General features: G+C 43.3%; 1 protein-coding gene across 2 annotated transcripts in view; it reads left to right on the top strand.

Annotated features, from left to right (window-relative positions):
* SPECC1 (sperm antigen with calponin homology and coiled-coil domains 1) overlaps window positions 1–17,574 on the top strand; it is a 543,118-nt gene that overhangs the window by 420,288 nt on the left and 105,256 nt on the right. For both annotated transcript variants that reach the window (XM_077294264.1, XM_077294265.1), the window contains one exon: window positions 11,778–11,934. In XM_077294264.1, the coding sequence (XP_077150379.1) occupies window positions 11,778–11,934 (157 nt within the window). The remainder of the gene's footprint in view (window positions 1–11,777; window positions 11,935–17,574) is intronic.

The following is a 17,574-nucleotide window of genomic DNA, read 5'->3' as shown; positions in this document are numbered from 1 at the left end:
AATTAAACCGAGAAAAAAATAATGACCAGCGCGCCTGTCTAGGATTCAGGCGCCTGGCGGTCTCAAGATAAATCAAATTTTTGTGGTCAGTCAATACCACCACCTGATGTCTGGCCCCCTCGAGCCAATGGCGCCACTCCTCAAACGCCCACTTCATGGCCAAAAGCTCCCGATTCCCAACATCATAATTCCGCTCAGCGGGCGAAAATTTACGGGAAAAGAAGGCACAAGGCCTCATCACGGCGCAGTCAGAACTTTTCTGCGACAACACTGCCCCAGCTCCGATCTCAGAAGCGTCGACCTCAACCTGAAAAGGAAGAGTCACATCAGGCTGACGCAACACAGGGGCAGAAGAAAAACAGCGCTTAAGCTCCTGAAAGGCCTCCACAGCATCAGGGGACCAATTAGCAACATCAGCACCCTGTCTAGTCAAATCGGTCAATGGCTTAACGACATCCGAAAAACCAGAAATAAATCGACGATAAAAGTTGGCAAAGCCCAAAAATTTCTGAAGACTTTTAAGAGAAGAGGGCTGCGTCCAATCACAAATAGCTTGAACCTTGACAGGATCCATCTCAATGGAAGAGGGAGAAAAAATATATCCCAAAAAGGAAATTCTCTGAACCCCAAAAACGCACTTAGAACCCTTGACACACAGAGAATTAGACCGCAAAACCTGAAAAACCCTCTTAACTTGCCGGACATGAGAGTCCCAGTCATCCGAAAAAATCAGAATATCATCAAGATACACTATCATAAATTTATCCAAAAAATCGCGGAAAATATCATGCATAAAGGACTGGAAGACTGAAGGGGCATTAGAAAGACCAAAAGGCATCACCAAATACTCAAAGTGGCCCTCGGGCGTATTAAATGCGGTTTTCCACTCATCCCCCTGCCTGATCCGCACCAAATTATACGCCCCACGGAGATCAATCTTAGAGAACCACTTGGCCCCCTTTATGCGAGCAAACAAATCAGTCAGCAACGGCAATGGGTATTGATATTTAACCGTGATTTTATTCAAAAGCCGATAATCAATACATGGTCTCAAAGAGCCGTCTTTTTTTGACACAAAGAAAAAACCGGCTCCTAAGGGAGATGACGATGGACGAATATGTCCCTTTTCCAAGGACTCCTTTATATATTCTCGCATAGCAGTATGTTCAGGCACAGACAGATTAAATAAACGACCCTTTGGGTATTTACTACCCGGAATTAAATCTATAGCACAATCGCACTCACGGTGCGGAGGTAGTGAACCCAGCTTGGGTTCTTCAAAGACGTCACGATAATCAGACAGGAACTCAGGGATTTCAGAGGGAATAGATGATGAAATGGACACCAAAGGTACGTCCCCATGAGTCCCCTTACATCCCCAGCTCAACACAGACATAGCTCTCCAGTCAAGGACTGGGTTGTGAGACTGCAGCCATGGCAATCCCAGCACCAAATCATCATGTAGATTATACAGCACCAGAAAACGAATAGTCTCCTGGTGATCCGGATTAATACACATAGTCACTTGTGTCCAGTATTGTGGTTTATTATTAGCCAATGGGGTGGAGTCAATCCCCTTCAGAGGAATAAGAGTTTCCAAAGGCTCTAAATCATACCCACAACGATTGGCAAAGGACCAATCCATAAGACTCAAAGCGGCGCCAGAGTCGATATAGGCGTCAGTAGTAATAGATGACAAAGAGCAAATCAGGGTCACAGACAAAATAAATTTAGACTGTAAAGTGCCAATGGAAACGGATTTATCAAGCTTTTTAGTACGCTTAGAGCATGCTGATATAACATGAGTAGAATCCCCACAATAGAAACACAACCCATTTTTCCGTCTAAAATTCTGCCGCTCGCTTCTGGACAGAATTCTATCACACTGCATGCTTTCTGGCGTCTTCTCAGTGGACACCGCCAGATGGTGCACTGGTTTGCGCTCCCGCAGACGCCTATCGATCTGAATGGCCATTGTCATGGACTCATTCAGACCCGCAGGCACAGGGAACCCCACCATAACATCCTTAATGGCATCAGAGAGACCCTCTCTGAAAGTAGCCGCCAAGGCACACTCATTCCACTGAGTAAGCACAGACCATTTACGGAATCTTTGGCAGTAAATTTCAGCTTCATCTTGCCCCTGCGATAGGGACATCAAAGTTTTTTCTGCCTGAAGTTCCAAATGAGGTTCCTCATACAGCAAGCCCAAGGCCAAAAAAAACGCATCCACATTGCGCAACGCAGGATCCCCTGGTGCCAATGCAAAAGCCCAGTCTTGAGGGTCGCCGCGGAGCAAGGAAATCACAATCCCAACCTGCTGTGCAGGGTCTCCAGCAGAACGAGATTTCAGGGACAAAAATAGCTTACAATTATTTCTAAAATTCTGAAAGCTAGATCTATTCCCTGAGAAGAATTCCGGCAAAGGAATTCTCGGCTCAGATACCGGAGCATGAATAACAAAAAATCTTGCAAATTTTGTACTTTCGTGGTGAGATTATTCAAACCTGCAGTTACACTCTGAAGATCCATTATTAACAGGTGAACACCAAGCCATTCAAAGATTATAAGGAGAGAGAAAAAAAAGAAAGACTGCAGCATAGACAGACTGGCAAGTGATCCAATTAAGAGCACAGGAAAAAAAAAAAAAAAAAAAAAAAAACTCTCAGCAGACTTCTTATTTCTCTCCTTTCTCAGCCAAGGATTTTAACCCTTTAGTGGGCCGGTCAAACTGTCATGATCTCCATGGCCAGAGAACTAGCATAAGCCTCTATAGGAACAAGCTCTTGGAAGATGTAACTATACTGACCATGAACTAAACCTACCGCATCATCTAGAAGTAGCCAGGTAGCATGTCCTACTTTTTATCCCTATATGCCCAGCGCCGGCCGGAGAACTAAATAATGCTAGCAGAGGGAAATATAAGACCTGACTCACCTCTAGAGAAATGCCCAAAAAAAGGAGACAGAGGCCCCCCACATATATTGGCGGTGATATGAGATGAAACAACAAACGCAGCAGGAAAATAGTTTTAGCAAATTTGAGGTCCGCTTTCTAGATAGCAGAAGACAGAAAGCATACTTTCATGGTCAGTAGAAAACCCTAACAAAACACATCCAGAAATTACTTTAGGACTCTGGCATTAACTCATAATACCAGAGTGGCAATTCCTGATCAACAAGAGCTTTCCAGACACAGTAACGAAACTGCAGCTGTGAACTGGAACCAAAATACAAAAACAAAACATGGACGAATGTCCAACTTATCTAGTAGATGTCTGGGAGCAGGAACAAGCACAGAGAGGCTTCTGATAACATTGTTGACCGGCAAGCATCTAACAGAGAAGCCAGGTTATATAGCGACACCCAGATCTAATCAGAACAGGTGAACAGGGAAGATGATGTCACAAGTTCAATTCCACCAGTAGCCACCGGGGGAGCCCAGAATCCAAATTCACAACACATCCCTATGTATGTGCCTTCTTCTTACTTCACCGTTAATATTTGTTGGGGGCTTCTATATCTTTGGGGATTATTTCTCTGGAGGCAAGCGAGGTCCTTCTTTCTCTTTAGGGGTAGCTAGTTCCTCAGGCTGGCTCGAGACGTCTAGGAATTTTTTAGGCACGTTCACCGGCTACCTCTAGTTGTGTTGGATAGGTTCAGATTTGCGATCAGTCCAGTTACCATCTCCCTAGAGCTCGTCCTTAGTTTAATCTCTTGCTGGTCTATTTGTGATCCTCAGCCACTAGGGATCATAACAGTACAGCGGGCCAACAAAGTGTTAATTGCATGGCAGAAGCAGGAGAAAAGAAGCCTTGAGAATATTTTTTTCTTTTTTGTTTCTGAAATGGTCGGTGCTTACTCAGTGGAATGAGTGTGCCCTGGCTGCAAATTTCAGAAAAGGTCTTTCTGAGGCCATTAAGAATGTCATGGTGGGGTTCCCTACGCCTGCAGGTCTGAATGAGTCAATGACTTTGGCCATTCAGATTGATCGGCGTTTGCGGGAGCGCAAACCTGCGCACCATTTGGCGGTGTCTTCTGAACAGACACCTGAGTCTATGCAATGTGATAGAATTCTGACCAGAAGTGAACGGCAAAATTATAGACGGCAAAATGGGTTGTGCTTTTACTGTGGTGACTCAGCTCATGTTATCTCAGCATGCTCTAAGCGCAAAAAAAAGGTTGATAAATCTGTCACCATTGGTACTTTACAGCCTAAGTTCATTTTGTCTGTTACCCTGATTTGTTCCCTGTCATCTTACCCGGTTATGGCTTTTGTAGATTCAGGTGCTGCCCTGAGTCTGATGGACTTGTCATTTGCCAGGCGCTGTGGTTTTGTTTTGGAGCCTTTAAAATTCCCTATTCCACTAAGGGGAATTGATGCTACGCCATTGGCTACGAATAAACCTCAGTACTGGACACAAGTGACCATGTGCATGACTCCTGTTCATCAGGAGGTGATTCGCTTTCTTGTATTGCATAATTTGCATGATGTTGTCGTGTTGGGTCTACCATGGTTGCAGACTCATAATCCAGTCCTGGATTGGAAAACTATGTCTGTGTCAAGCTGGGGTTGTCAGGGAATTCATGGTGACGCTCCTGTGGTGTCAATTGCTTCGTCCACTCCTTCTGAAGTCCCTACGTTTTTGTCAGACTACCAGGATGTATTTGAGGAGCCCAAACTCAATTCTCTACCTCCTCATAGGGACTGTGATTGTGCTATAAATTTGATTCCTGGTAGTAAGTTTCCTAAGGGACGACTTTTCAATTTATCTGTGCCGGAGCATGCTGCCATGCGGAGTTATATAAAGGAGTCTTTGGAGAAGGGACATATTCGCCCGTCCTCTTCCCCTCTTGGTGCGGGATTCTTTTTTGTGGCTAAGAAGGATGGTTCCCTGAGACCTTGTATTGATTATCGCCTTTTGAATAAAATCACGGTCAAATTTCAGTATCCTTTGCCATTGTTAACTGATTTGTTTGCTCGCATTAGGGGGTCTAGTTGGTTCACCAAGATAGATCTTCGTGGTGCGTATAACCTTGTGCGTATAAAACAGGGTGATGAATGGAAAACTGCATTTAATACGCCTGAAGGCCATTTTGAGTACCTGGTGATGCCTTTTGGACTTTCTAATGCTCCTTCAGTCTTTCAGTCCTTTATGCACGACATCTTCCGTGAATATCTGGATAAGTTTATGATTGTGTATCTGGATGATATTCTGTTTTTTTCGGATGATTGGGAGTCTCATGTTAGGCAGGTTAGGATGGTCTTTCAGGTCCTGCGTGACAATGCTTTATTTGTGAAGGGCTCAAAATGTCTTTTTGGAGTCCAGAAGATTTCTTTTTTGGGTTTCATTTTTTCTCCTTCTACTATTGAGATGGACCCAGTCAAGGTTCAGGCTATTCATGACTGGACGCAGCCTACATCTGTTAAGAGTCTTCAGAAGTTCTTGGGTTTTGCTAATTTTTACCATCGCTTCATAGCTAATTTTTCTGGTGTTGTTAAGCCTTTGACGGATTTGACCAAGAAAGGTTCTGATGTGACTAATTGGTCCTCTGCGGCTGTGGAGGCCTTTCGGGAGCTGAAGCGCCGGTTTTCTTCGGCTCCGGTCTTATGTCAGCCAGATGTCTCACTTCCCTTCCAGGTGGAGGTTGATGCTTCCGAGATTGGAGCGGGGGCTGTTTTGTTGCAGAGAAGCTCCGATGACTCTGTGATGAAGCCATGTGCTTTCTTTTCAAGAAAGTTTTCGCCTGCCGAGCGGAATTATGATGTCGGTAATCGGGAGTTGTTGGCTATGAAGTGGGCATTTGAGGAGTGGCGACATTGGCTCGAGGGAGCTAAGCATCGTGTGGTGGTCTTGACTGATCACAAGAATTTGATTTATCTCGAGTCGGCCAAGCGGCTGAATCCCAGACAGGCTCGTTGGTCGTTGTTTTTCTCTCGTTTTGATTTCGTGGTTTCGTACCTGCCTGGTTCAAAGAATGTGAAGGCTGATGCTCTTTCTAGGAGTTTTGTGCCTGACTCTCCTGGAGATTCAGAGCCGGCTGGTATTCTTAGAGAAGGGGTGATTTTGTCTGCCATCTCCCCAGATTTGCGACGTGTGCTGCAAGAGTTTCAGGCGGATAGACCTGATCGCTGTCCACCGGAGAGACTGTTTGTCCCTGATAGATGGACCAACAGAGTCATCTCCGAGGTTCATTCTTCGGTGTTGGCGGGCCATCCTGGAATATTTGGTACCAGAGACTTGGTGGCCAGGTCTTTTTGGTGGCCTTCCTTGTCGCAGGATGTGCTTTCCTTTGTGCAGTCTTGTGGAATTTGTGCTCGGGCTAAGCCTTGCTGTTCTCGAGCCAGTGGTTTGCTGTTACCTTTGCCTGTCCCGAAGAGGCCTTGGACGCACATTTCCATGGATTTTATTTCAGATCTCCCTGTCTCTCAGAGAATGTCTGTCATCTAGGTGGTGTGTGATCGTTTTTCTAAGATGGTCCATTTGGTACCCTTGCCTAAGTTGCCTTCCTCCTCCGAGTTGGTTCCACTGTTTTTTCAGAATGTGGTTCGTTTGCACGGGATTCCTGAGAACATTGTTTCTGACAGAGGATCCCAGTTTGTGTCTAGATTTTGGCGGACCTTTTGTGCTAAATTGGGCATTGATTTGTCTTTTTCGTCGGCCTTCCATCCTCAGACGAATGGCCAAACCGAGCAAACTAATCAGACCTTGGAGACTTATTTAAGATGTTTTGTTTCTGCTGATCAGGACGACTGGGTTACTTTTTTGCCGTTGGCCGAGTTTGCCCTTAACAATCGGGCTAGTTCTGCTACTTTGGTTTCTCCTTTCTTTTGTAATTCGGGGTTTCATCCTCGTTTTTCCTCGGGTCAGGTGGAGCCTTCTGACTGTCCTGGAGTGGATGTTGTGGTTGATAGGTTGTATTAGATTTGGAATCAAGTGGTGGACAATTTGAAGCTGTCTCAAGAGAAGGCTCAGCTCTTTGCCAACCGCCGTCGCTGTGTGGGTCCCCGACTTCGCGTTGGGGACTTGGTGTGGTTGTCTTCTCGCTTCGTTCCTATGAAGGTCTCCTCTCCTAAGTTCAAGCCTCGGTTTATCGGTCCTTATAAGATTCTGGAAGTCCTTGGCCCTGTGTCATTTCGTCTGGACCTCCCAGCATCATTTGCTATTCATAATGTGTTCCATCGCTCGTTGTTGCGGAGGTATGTGGTGCCTGTGGTTCCTCCGGTTGAGCCTCCTGCCCCGGTGCTGGTTGAGGGAGAATTGGAATACGTGGTGGAGAAGATCTTGGATTCTCGTATTTCTAGACGGAGGCTCCAGTATTTGGTTAAATGGAAGGGCTATGGTCAGGAGGATAATTCTTGGGTTGTCGCCTCTGATGTTCATGCAGCCGATTTGGTTCGTGCCTTCCATGTGGCTCATCCTGATCGCCCTGGTGGTTTTCATGAGGGTTCGGTGACCCCTCCTCAAGGGGGGGGTACTGTTGTGAACTCTGTGTTCAGGCTCCCTCTTGTGGTCACTGGTGGTATGGTGTGACTTTTGCTTTGGGCTCCCCCTGGTGGCTTTGTCTGTTATCCTGCTGGTCTCTGGCTATCAGCTGGTTCGTTATCCTCTGGGAGGTTCCTATATAGCTCTGTTTTACTTCCACTTGTTGCCGGCTGTCGATGTAATCAGTGCTACTCAGATTCCTTCTGACTACCTTGCTCCCAGTCCATCCAGGACAAGCTAAGTTTTGTTTGCTCATTTTTTGATCAGCAGTGTTTATCATGTTTTCTGTTCCAGCTTGCTAAAATGTAATTCCCTCGCTTGCTGGTTGCTCTAGTGGGCTGAGTTTCTCCCCACACACCGTTAGTTGGTGTGTGGGTTCTTGAAATCTCAGGATGGATATTTTGTAAGGGTTTTTTATTGATCGCATAGACCCCTGCTCTATTTTCTGCTTTCTAGTACTAGTGGGCCTCTTTTGCTGAATCTGATTTCATCCCTATGTATGTGCCTTCTTCTTACTTTACCGTTAATATTTGTTGGGGGCTTCTATATCTTTGGGGATTATTTCTCTGGAGGCAAGCGAGGTCCTTCTTTCTCATTAGGGGTAGCTAGTTCCTCAGGCTGGCTCGAGACGTCTAGGAATTTTTTAGGCACGTTCACCGGCTACCTCTAGTTGTGTTGGATAGGTTCAGATTTGCGATCAGTCCAGTTACCATCTCCCTAGAGCTCGTCCTTAGTTTAATCTCTTGCTGGTCTATTTGTGATCCTCAGCCACTAGGGATCATAACACCAAGCCTTGTTGTTCCTGTGCTAGTGGGTTACTTTTGCCATTGCCGGTCCCTGAGAGGCCCTGGACACATATTTCTATGGATTTTATTTCTGATCTTCCGGTTTCCCAGAGGATGTCGGTTATCTGGGTTGTTTGTGACCGGTTTTCTAAGATGGTTCATTTGGTGCCTTTGCCTAAATTGCTTTCCTCTTCAGATTTGGTTCCGTTGTTTTTTCAGCATGTGGTTCGTTTGCATGGTATTCCGGAGAATATTGTGTCCGACAGAGGTTCCCAGTTTGTTTCTAGGTTTTGGCGGGCCTTTTGTGCTAGGCTGGGCATTGATTTGTCTTTTTCTTCTGCATTTCATCCTCAGACAAATGGCCAGACCGAGCGAACTAATCAGACCTTGGAGACCTATTTGAGATGCTTTGTGTCTGCTGATCAGGATGATTGGGTGGCCTTTTTGCCATTGGCCGAGTTTGCCCTTAATAATCGGGCTAGTTCAGCTACTTTGGTTTCGCCTTTCATTTGTAATTTTGGTTTTCATCCTCGTTTTTCTTCTGGGCAGGTTGAGCCTTCTGACTGTCCTGGTGTGGATTCTGTGGTTGACAGGTTGCAGCAGATTTGGGCTCATGTGGTGGACAATTTGGTGTTGTCTCAGGAGGAGGCTCATCGTTTTGCTAACCGTCGTCGGTGTGTTGGTTCCCGGCTTCGGGTTGGGGATCTGGTTTGGTTGTCTTCCCGTCATGTTCCTATGAAGGTTTCTTCCCCTAAGTTTAAGCCTCGGTTTATTGGTCCTTATAGGATTTGTGGGATTATTAATCCGGTGTCTTTTCGATTGGCGCTTCCGGCCTCTTTTGCTATCCATAATGTCTTCCATAGATCTTTATTGCGGAAATATGTGGTGCCCGTTGTTCCCTCTGTTGATCCTCCGGCCCCTGTTTTGGTTGATGGGGAGTTGGAGTATGTGGTTGAGAAGATTTTGGATTCTCGTTTTTCGAGGCGGAGGCTTCAGTACCTTGTCAAATGGAAGGGTTATGGCCAGGAGGATAATTCTTGGGTTTTTGCTTCTGATGTCCATGCTGCTGATTTGGTCCGTGCCTTTCATCTGGCTCGTCCTGATCGGCCTGGGGGCGCTGGTGAGGGTTCGGTGACCCCTCCTCAAGGGGGGGTACTGTTGTGAATTCTGCTTTTGGGTTCCCTCCGGTGGTGGTAGGTGGTAATGCAGTTGTCCCTGAGTTGCAGTCCTGGTCAGGTGTTTCTGCTGATTGCAGTTCTGACTGGGGTATTTAGGTGTGCAGGATCCATTAGTCCTTGCCAGTTGTCAATTGTTGTTGGGAGGTGTTGGACCTCTGCCTGGTTCCTCCTGCCTTTCTGCCAAATCAGCAAAGATAAATGCCTGGGTTTTTTTTCTGTGGCACACATGCTGTGTGCTTTATGATTCAGTGCTATTCTTTTGTGTTTTCTTGTCCAGCTTAGATTGTGTCAGTATTTTCTCAGTCTTGTTGGATTCTCTGGGGTTGCAGATATTATTTCCACGTCTTTAGTTAGATTGTGGAATTTTTTGTATTATCTGCTGTGGATATTTTTTGAAGGGTTTTAATACTGGCCGCCTAGTATTCTGTCCTATCCTTTCCTATTTAGCTAGAGTGGCCTTTTTTGCTAAATCTTGTTTTCTGCCTGCGTGTGTCTTTTCTTCTCCTACTCACAGTCAATATTCGTGGGGGCTGCCTATCGTTTGGGGTTCTGCTCTGAGGCAAGGTAGTATTCCTATTTCCATCTATAGGGGTATTTAGTCCTCCGGCTGTGTCGAGGTGTCTAGGGTTTGTTAGGCACACCCCAAGGCTACTTCTAGTTGCGGTGTTGGTTCAGGATCTGCAGTCAGTATAGTATCCACCTACTCCAGAGAAAGTTTCATGCGGCTCCAAGGTCACCGGATCATAACAGAACTCACCATAAGTGACCCCATTTTACAAACTAAACCCCCCCATCGATGGTTGCAGTGAGCATTTTGACACCATGTGTGTCTCACATAATTTTATACCATTGGGTGATGAAAAAATAATAATTTTAACCCCACGTTTTTCATTTTTATAAGTGCTAATAGGAAAAAATGGACCTCTCCATTTTTTGTGAAATTCCACCAGAGTGCGCCAATACCCTACATGTAATCGGGAAATACTTTTTAGGTACAGTGTGCAGTTCAGAAGGGAAGGAGTGTGCCATTTTATAGTGCAGATTGTGCTGTTATGGTTTGCAGGTGCCATGACCCACTGGCAGAGCCCCTGAGGTCCCAGAACAGCAGAACCCTCATAATAAGGGACTCTCCTTTACAAACTACACATCTCAATGAATTCATCTAGGGGTGCAGTGATCATATTGACACCATGGGTGTCATAGCAAATAGATAAATGGTTGCACTCAATTGTACTAAGCAAATGAATCCACCTCTTGTGTCTCCCCTTTTCCTCATAGATTGTAAGCTTGCGAGCAGGGCCCTCATTCCTCCTGGTATCTATTTTGAACTGTGATTTCTGTTATGCTGTAATGTCTGTTGTCTGTATAAGTCCCCTCTATAAGTTGTAAAGCGCTGTGGAATATGTTGGCGCTATATAAATAAAATTATTATTATTATTATTATTATTATTATTAAATGAATGTGTGATACATGAATTGTGAATATCATAATGGCTTGTGAAATATATGAATAAACACATGAGATGCTTAGCACAAAATTTGGCCAAAAAATTCACAATAGTTGGTGGGAGAACCCTTTTAATGTATCAATTCCGCATAGTTTTACTGTTTGTAGACTTTGAGTTATGACTTTGGAAAATTTGTCCTGTGTGATAATATTTGGCATCTCCATTATCTGTAGCTCTGATAAAGGTGTAACTTCCCCTTAGTCCTGTGGTTGATACAATTGTGGGTGCTTATATATCTTATGCGTTTACCAGGAAAAATGGACAAATTGCCTCACAATGTACATGATTGTTCCCAATAAATGTTTTCCTGTCCTTTATCTTCTTTAATAATGTGTAATTGTATTTCAGGGAGGAGATGGATATCTGATATATTTGAAGGATATCCTGGAGCGAGACACAGACCTGTCTACGCATTTGGCAATTGTTATAATAATATAGCTATAAGTTATTGTGTAGAGATGCCCTTTAATGCTAGACCAGAAATGTTTTTAATCCAGTAATAAATTTGCAGGGTACGTTAGATGTACTGCTGTGATATGGATCTGTATAGCTTTACTGTATTGCTTTCATCTAGGGTTTATTTCTTCTAATTGAGCAATAAAACACATCAAAGTTTTATGCATAAGAATGTGAATATTGACTCTTCATTCCTCACCATGAAAATAAATCCGTGGAAAACCGTGTTCTTCCGCTCTGCTATATCTGTATGGTTAGCGGTAATTTGGCAATTCCCTAATCTAAGAATACATAGATTTATATATTTTATTAATCTGTTACTGTTTAATTAATAAAATAACAACATTTTAATTTTTGCCTACAGATAAGTTGAAAGGACAAAGAGAGGATATGACGCCGGATCGGTTCCCCCGTAAAAGCCCCTCTTTAGAATCGCTGAATACTCACTCGCCATTAGGTTTTGGATCAAGAAATTCTTCACCGTTTTCACTTGACTCTCTGTCTCCTCAGAGTAAACTCAGGTAGGGCCACGTATATTATGTGTGCAAGGTCCACTACGGAAGTACCTTGTGCCCGAACATCTCCTCGGCATTGTCTGGTGCTGTGACTGCCCCTATATATGTTTAAAGGGAAACTGTCACTAGGTTTTTGCTACATAATTTGAGAACAGCATGACATAGGGCGGGGACGGACTGGGACTGAATTTCAGCTCTGGCATTTGAGCACCAGATGGGGGTCTTTATTACTAATATTACCCTGCCTGAAGTAAATCTACCAATATTTCTAATAATACCAACTAAACCGCTATATAAGATTGAGTAATAATAATATTGCAATGTAACAACCAACCATAACCAGAATATACAGCACCATACTGATCATGAAAGGGGTTGTCCAGGCTTGAGGTTAAAATCTATGTGAATTCAGACTTCTGAATTTTCACAGTACACACTGTCAGGATTCTCCAGGTCATTGGAAGCAGGCCGTCATGTGAATGCAAGAATGCAATTTCCACACCTCTATTCACTTTTATTGAGCAAGACCGTTCACATCTAGTTCACATCTAGTTAGCACGTCACCGCATATATTAAAGTCGCATGTATAAGATGTAACACACAGACATCTTTATTTTACTGCTATCCCAGTACTCTCCTCACGTTCTTCCACCTCTGCCATTGCCAGATGGTCAGTCCGGCCGTGTGCACAGGGCACCATTCAGGCTAAGGCCGACCCTGCCTGTAAGTGTAAATATCGATCCAAGATGTTACTGATCTTATTTGTGATAAAAGCAACAGGTTTCAATGGAATTGGTGTATAGTTCTCACAATCAGACAATTGCAGTAGAATGTTAGATATATAGTAGGATTCATCCATTATCACTAGAGATCGTCCTTCATCAGACGCTTTTCTTATGGAGGATTTGTCATTTTTGAGTGCATTAAGTGCTATAGTTTCTTCAATAGTCACGTTGAATCTGTGCATTAAATGTCCCAATTTGTAGGACTTAATGACCTTGTCTATGCCCAGTGACTGTGAGACTGTGTGAATATAGGCCTCAACTCTGTAAATAGGGTGGGGGTCTGGATCTACATTTAAGGTGTAAGCCTAAAGAAGTAATGGATAGAGGATCAGGGAAAATGGACAAATCCATGACCTGTTGCTCAAATACAGAAAAATGTGCCTTTATGTTCCCCATTTACATCTTTTTGCCACACTTCCATCCTTTTGTGTCTCTCCTTGCCTCCCATTCCTGTGTTAGCTGCACTCCCCCTCTTTCCCGCCACTTCCGGTCCATACGGTCTATTTAAACTGTATATGCCTACGTTCACTGCACTTCATAGCAGCACATACGTGTCTGTACCTCCCGTCTGGTTGGCATTCATGTCTATAGTGCGGGCAGTTCTACGTAATGCCGCCTCCAGGTTTTCATGGGCCCCGAGTGAAAGAGTCTCAGTGGGCCCCTTTAAAACATACCACAATTCATAATGCACAGTTAAGAAATATAGACACAGTAGAATTCCAAAGATTTTAATTATTACATAACATGAGTGATATCTTTTGTAAATTCTACAATCAGAAACCGGTGAATCCCAGCAGCACACAGTGCGTGCCCTGGGGGATTCAAAAGTCTGCAGGCACACAGAGAGACTGCAAACGTTTCATTTTAGACCAGAGAGTATAATCCTCCATACAGTATTATGGGCACCACATATTGCTACTTACACTATTATGGGCCCCATATATTGCTCCATACAGTATAATGGGCTCAATATATTGCTCCATAAAGTATATAATGGTCCCAAATATTGCTCCATCTAGTATAATGTGCCCCATTTATTGCTCCATATAGTATATTGGGCCCCATATAATGCGCCATACAATATAATGGGCCCCATATAATGCTCCATATAGTATAATGTGCCGCTTACATTGCTTCATATAGTATATAATAGCAGCATATAGTGATTCATACAGTATAATGGCCCCCATGTAATGCTCCATACCGTATAATGGCCCCATATATTGATCCATACAGTGTGCCGCACCGCCAATTACTAATCACCAGGTATTCATTTACTCTTATATATTTCTATGTGCCCTTGCTGCGACTCTGCTGTAATGCAATACTGATTGAGGATATACTATATCAGAGCCAGCATTTATAATACTGCAGATATATAGTCCACCGCTATTTGTATATAGGGGTTTTCAACCCCATTAAGTGTATTGTTATAGCGAAATGTTTTATAATTTTTATAATTTTCTGGTGTAATATTATCTGTTATTTGACAGACATTTACATTCACAGTGTTGCTGTGTTGGGCTATAACATTTAATATGTACAATTGGCACTATCTCATTTTGTTTTACCTGGTGTTAATGTTGATATTTAATTTTTAATTGGTATAATTACTATTTTTATCTGTATTGTGTTGGTGTTACCAATTGCCATTTACATTTTCATTAATAAAGGCATTTTTACGTAATATTATTGTCCCTATATATATATCATTTGCGATCTTATGTTCGGCTCCTTTTGATTGGTGCACTTAGATATTCATCTGTATGGCTTACGACAGGTCACTGATCCGTCACTGACCTGCCCCCCTATCTTACATACTACATAGAATATTGTGAGGTTATAAAAATGTATTTTACATTTAGCAAAACCTGTGCTGTAGCATGCTACATGCCTAATATGCCTATATACATTAGGCTGGAGTCACACTAGCTTATAATATGGACGAGTGCTACATTACATAGCACTCAGACCGCCAGTCTATGGAGCAGCTCCCATCACTGTTTTTTTTTTTCTCGGCCGCAGTATACGTGCAAGTGAAATGACAGCATGCTGCGATTGTCACCGACACTCGGCCGAGTCTCGGCTCACTCGCACCCATATAAGCCTATGGGTGCGAGTGACACAGCGCACATCACTCGGATATCATCTTGCATCGGATGCCATACACTAGTGTGACCCCGGCCTTAGTCCTATACTATACTATTTTTTTTTTTTTATTATTCTTAATGGCAAAAAAAGGGTGATTTGGACTTTTATTTTATTTTAATTTTTTTTCATATTTGTATTTTATGTACGGCATTTTTAAGTATAATGGTGTTTGGCCAATTTGGCTGAAACAGGAAAACATATCCAACTAAATACCGTGTTCCCTTTTGACCATTATGGCCACTGACTTCTATACTGTTGGTTTTAGATTAGTTTCAATTGTCTAATGATTTCCAATGATAAGATGCCCCTTGAATATGGAATCTAATTTTGAATTTTGGGCTCAACAACATTTTAAAAAAAATATTGGAAAGCTAGAAGATTATTTCATGGATTGGAAGGTCTCTGTTATAGTGAGAGGTTAGAAAAGTTAGGCTTACGGTACTTAGCTTAGACAAATGATGCCTCAAAGTAGATCTCATGTATATGTATATATGCATGTATGCCCAATAAAAAGGACCGGCTCATGATTTAGTCCTTCCAAAGTAGTTAAAAATGGACATGGGGCATTCAGTTGGAAAGAGGATTCTAGCAGCTAAGGGTACCGTCACACAGTGCCATTTTAATTGCTACGACGGTACGATTCGTGACGTTCTAGCGATATCGTTACGATATCGCAGTGTCTGACACGCAGCAGCGATCAGGGACCCTGCTGAGAATCGTACGTCGTAGCAGATCGTTTGGAACTTTCTTTCGTCGCTTGATCACCCGCTGACATCGCTGGATCGTTGTGTGTGACAGCGATCCAGCGATGTGTTCGCTTGTAACCAGGGTAAACATCGGGTAACTAAGCGCAAGGCCGCGCTTAGTAACCCGATGTTTACCCTGGTTACCAGCGTAAACGTAAAAAAACCAAACAGTACATACTTACATTCCGGTGTCTGTCCTCCGGCGTCTCAGCTTCTCTGCACTGTGAGCGCCGGCAAGCGTCTGACGTCACCGCTCTGCTTTCCGGCCGCTGTGCTTACACAGTGCAGAGAAGCTGAGACGCCGGGGGACAGACACCGGAATGTGAGTATGTACTGTTTGGTTTTTTTACGTTTACGCTGGTAACCAGGGTAAACATCAGGTTACTAAGCGCGGCCCTGCGCTTAGTAACCCGATGTTTACCCTGGTTACCCGGGGACTTCGGCATCGCTCCAGCGCCGTGATTGCACAGTGTGACCGCAGTCTACGACGCTGGAGCGATAATTATACGATCGCTGCGACGTCACGGATTGTGCCGTCGTAGCGATCAAACTTGCACTGTGTGACAGTAGCTTTAGTAGAGTAATTAGATTAGTCAAAAGACAGAAAAAAAGAAATAGTCCTTTAAAAATGTAGAGCACATTATAAAATTTATAATAAAACTTCTTATTTATTGAGAAAAAAATATATATTTTCTTTTTTCTTTTTACTAAGAACACAAATATGCATTATATAAACATTCTGACTACAAAACACTGCAAACTAAGGGCCTGATGAGCGTCATTAGCTCGGTGCAGCTCCTAATATTTACAGAAACAACCATTAGACGCGATAACATTGATAAACTAAAGTACACAAGGCTCCTGGGATCTTGCACATTGTTTTCAAGATTAGCTAAAATGGCTTGTCATCCATTCATTTATTTCAATTAACTTCACGTGTTTACCATCATCTACAATACTCAAAGGCCCCCGTAATATATGAGAGAAATTACTACTGAACAGATATTGACCTCTTCCCTTAATGAATCTCTTTTTGTTGCTCTAAACACACGCTTGCTTTCCACTCTGTATTGTGCTTAGATTTAAAGGGGTTTTCCCACGGACAAAGGTTCATTTTAATCAATAAATCGCAAAATAATAATTTCCACAATTGGATGTCTTTAAATACAATGTTCCTGTGCTGAGATAATCTTATAAATGTGCCCCTGCTGTGTACTGTGTAATGGCTGTGTCTGACCGTGCAGGAACATGGCCTGATCATAGCACAGCTCCTGGGCAGGGGAGGAGAAAAACGTATACAAACATTACAGCGTGGGAGCACAAATGATTCTCTCTTTGAAGTAAAACATTGTTTAAAAACAGGCAGTGAAATGTTTTACCTCACAAAAAGAATCAGCTGTGATCCCGTGCTGTCCTGTCTGTATATTCTCTTTTGCTTCCTCCCCTGCCCAGGAGCTGTGGTATGATCAGGCCATGTTCCTGTACAGTCAGACACAGCCATTACAAAGTACACAGCAGGGGCACATGTATAAGATTATCTCAGCACAGGAACATTTTATTTAATCACATCCAATTGTGGAAATTATTATTCCAAGATCTATTGATAAAAAACTTTTGTTTGTGGGAAATCCCCTTTAAGGTTCCCAAATACCTTAGAAACTTTTGACCAAATGCTTGTTTGGCTGCTAGCACTCTCACCCAAGTATCCCATACACATGCCTGCTCAGTCCAGATGGTTTAAGTGTTTGATTTCAAACCACACGATCCCTATCTTCCCCAACATCATCTTTTTGGGTGAGTGTAGAGGAGCCCCCCCATACATGTTGGTGGGTTGAACTGCAGCGCCCCAGGGTCCTGGTCGTTGCAGTAATGTCATTTTCCTCTAGGGGAGAGTGATATTACATTTGGAGGCAAAGAACAACTGAATCCAGGTATCACAAACATGCAACACATTTCACACTCCA

The sequence above is a fragment of the Ranitomeya variabilis genome, chromosome 3, assembly GCF_051348905.1.
Source record: "Ranitomeya variabilis isolate aRanVar5 chromosome 3, aRanVar5.hap1, whole genome shotgun sequence".
Taxonomy (NCBI): Eukaryota; Metazoa; Chordata; class Amphibia; order Anura; family Dendrobatidae; genus Ranitomeya; species Ranitomeya variabilis.
The sequence above is the reverse complement of the archived record's forward strand: the minus strand, read 5'-3'. Positions and strand labels throughout refer to the sequence as shown.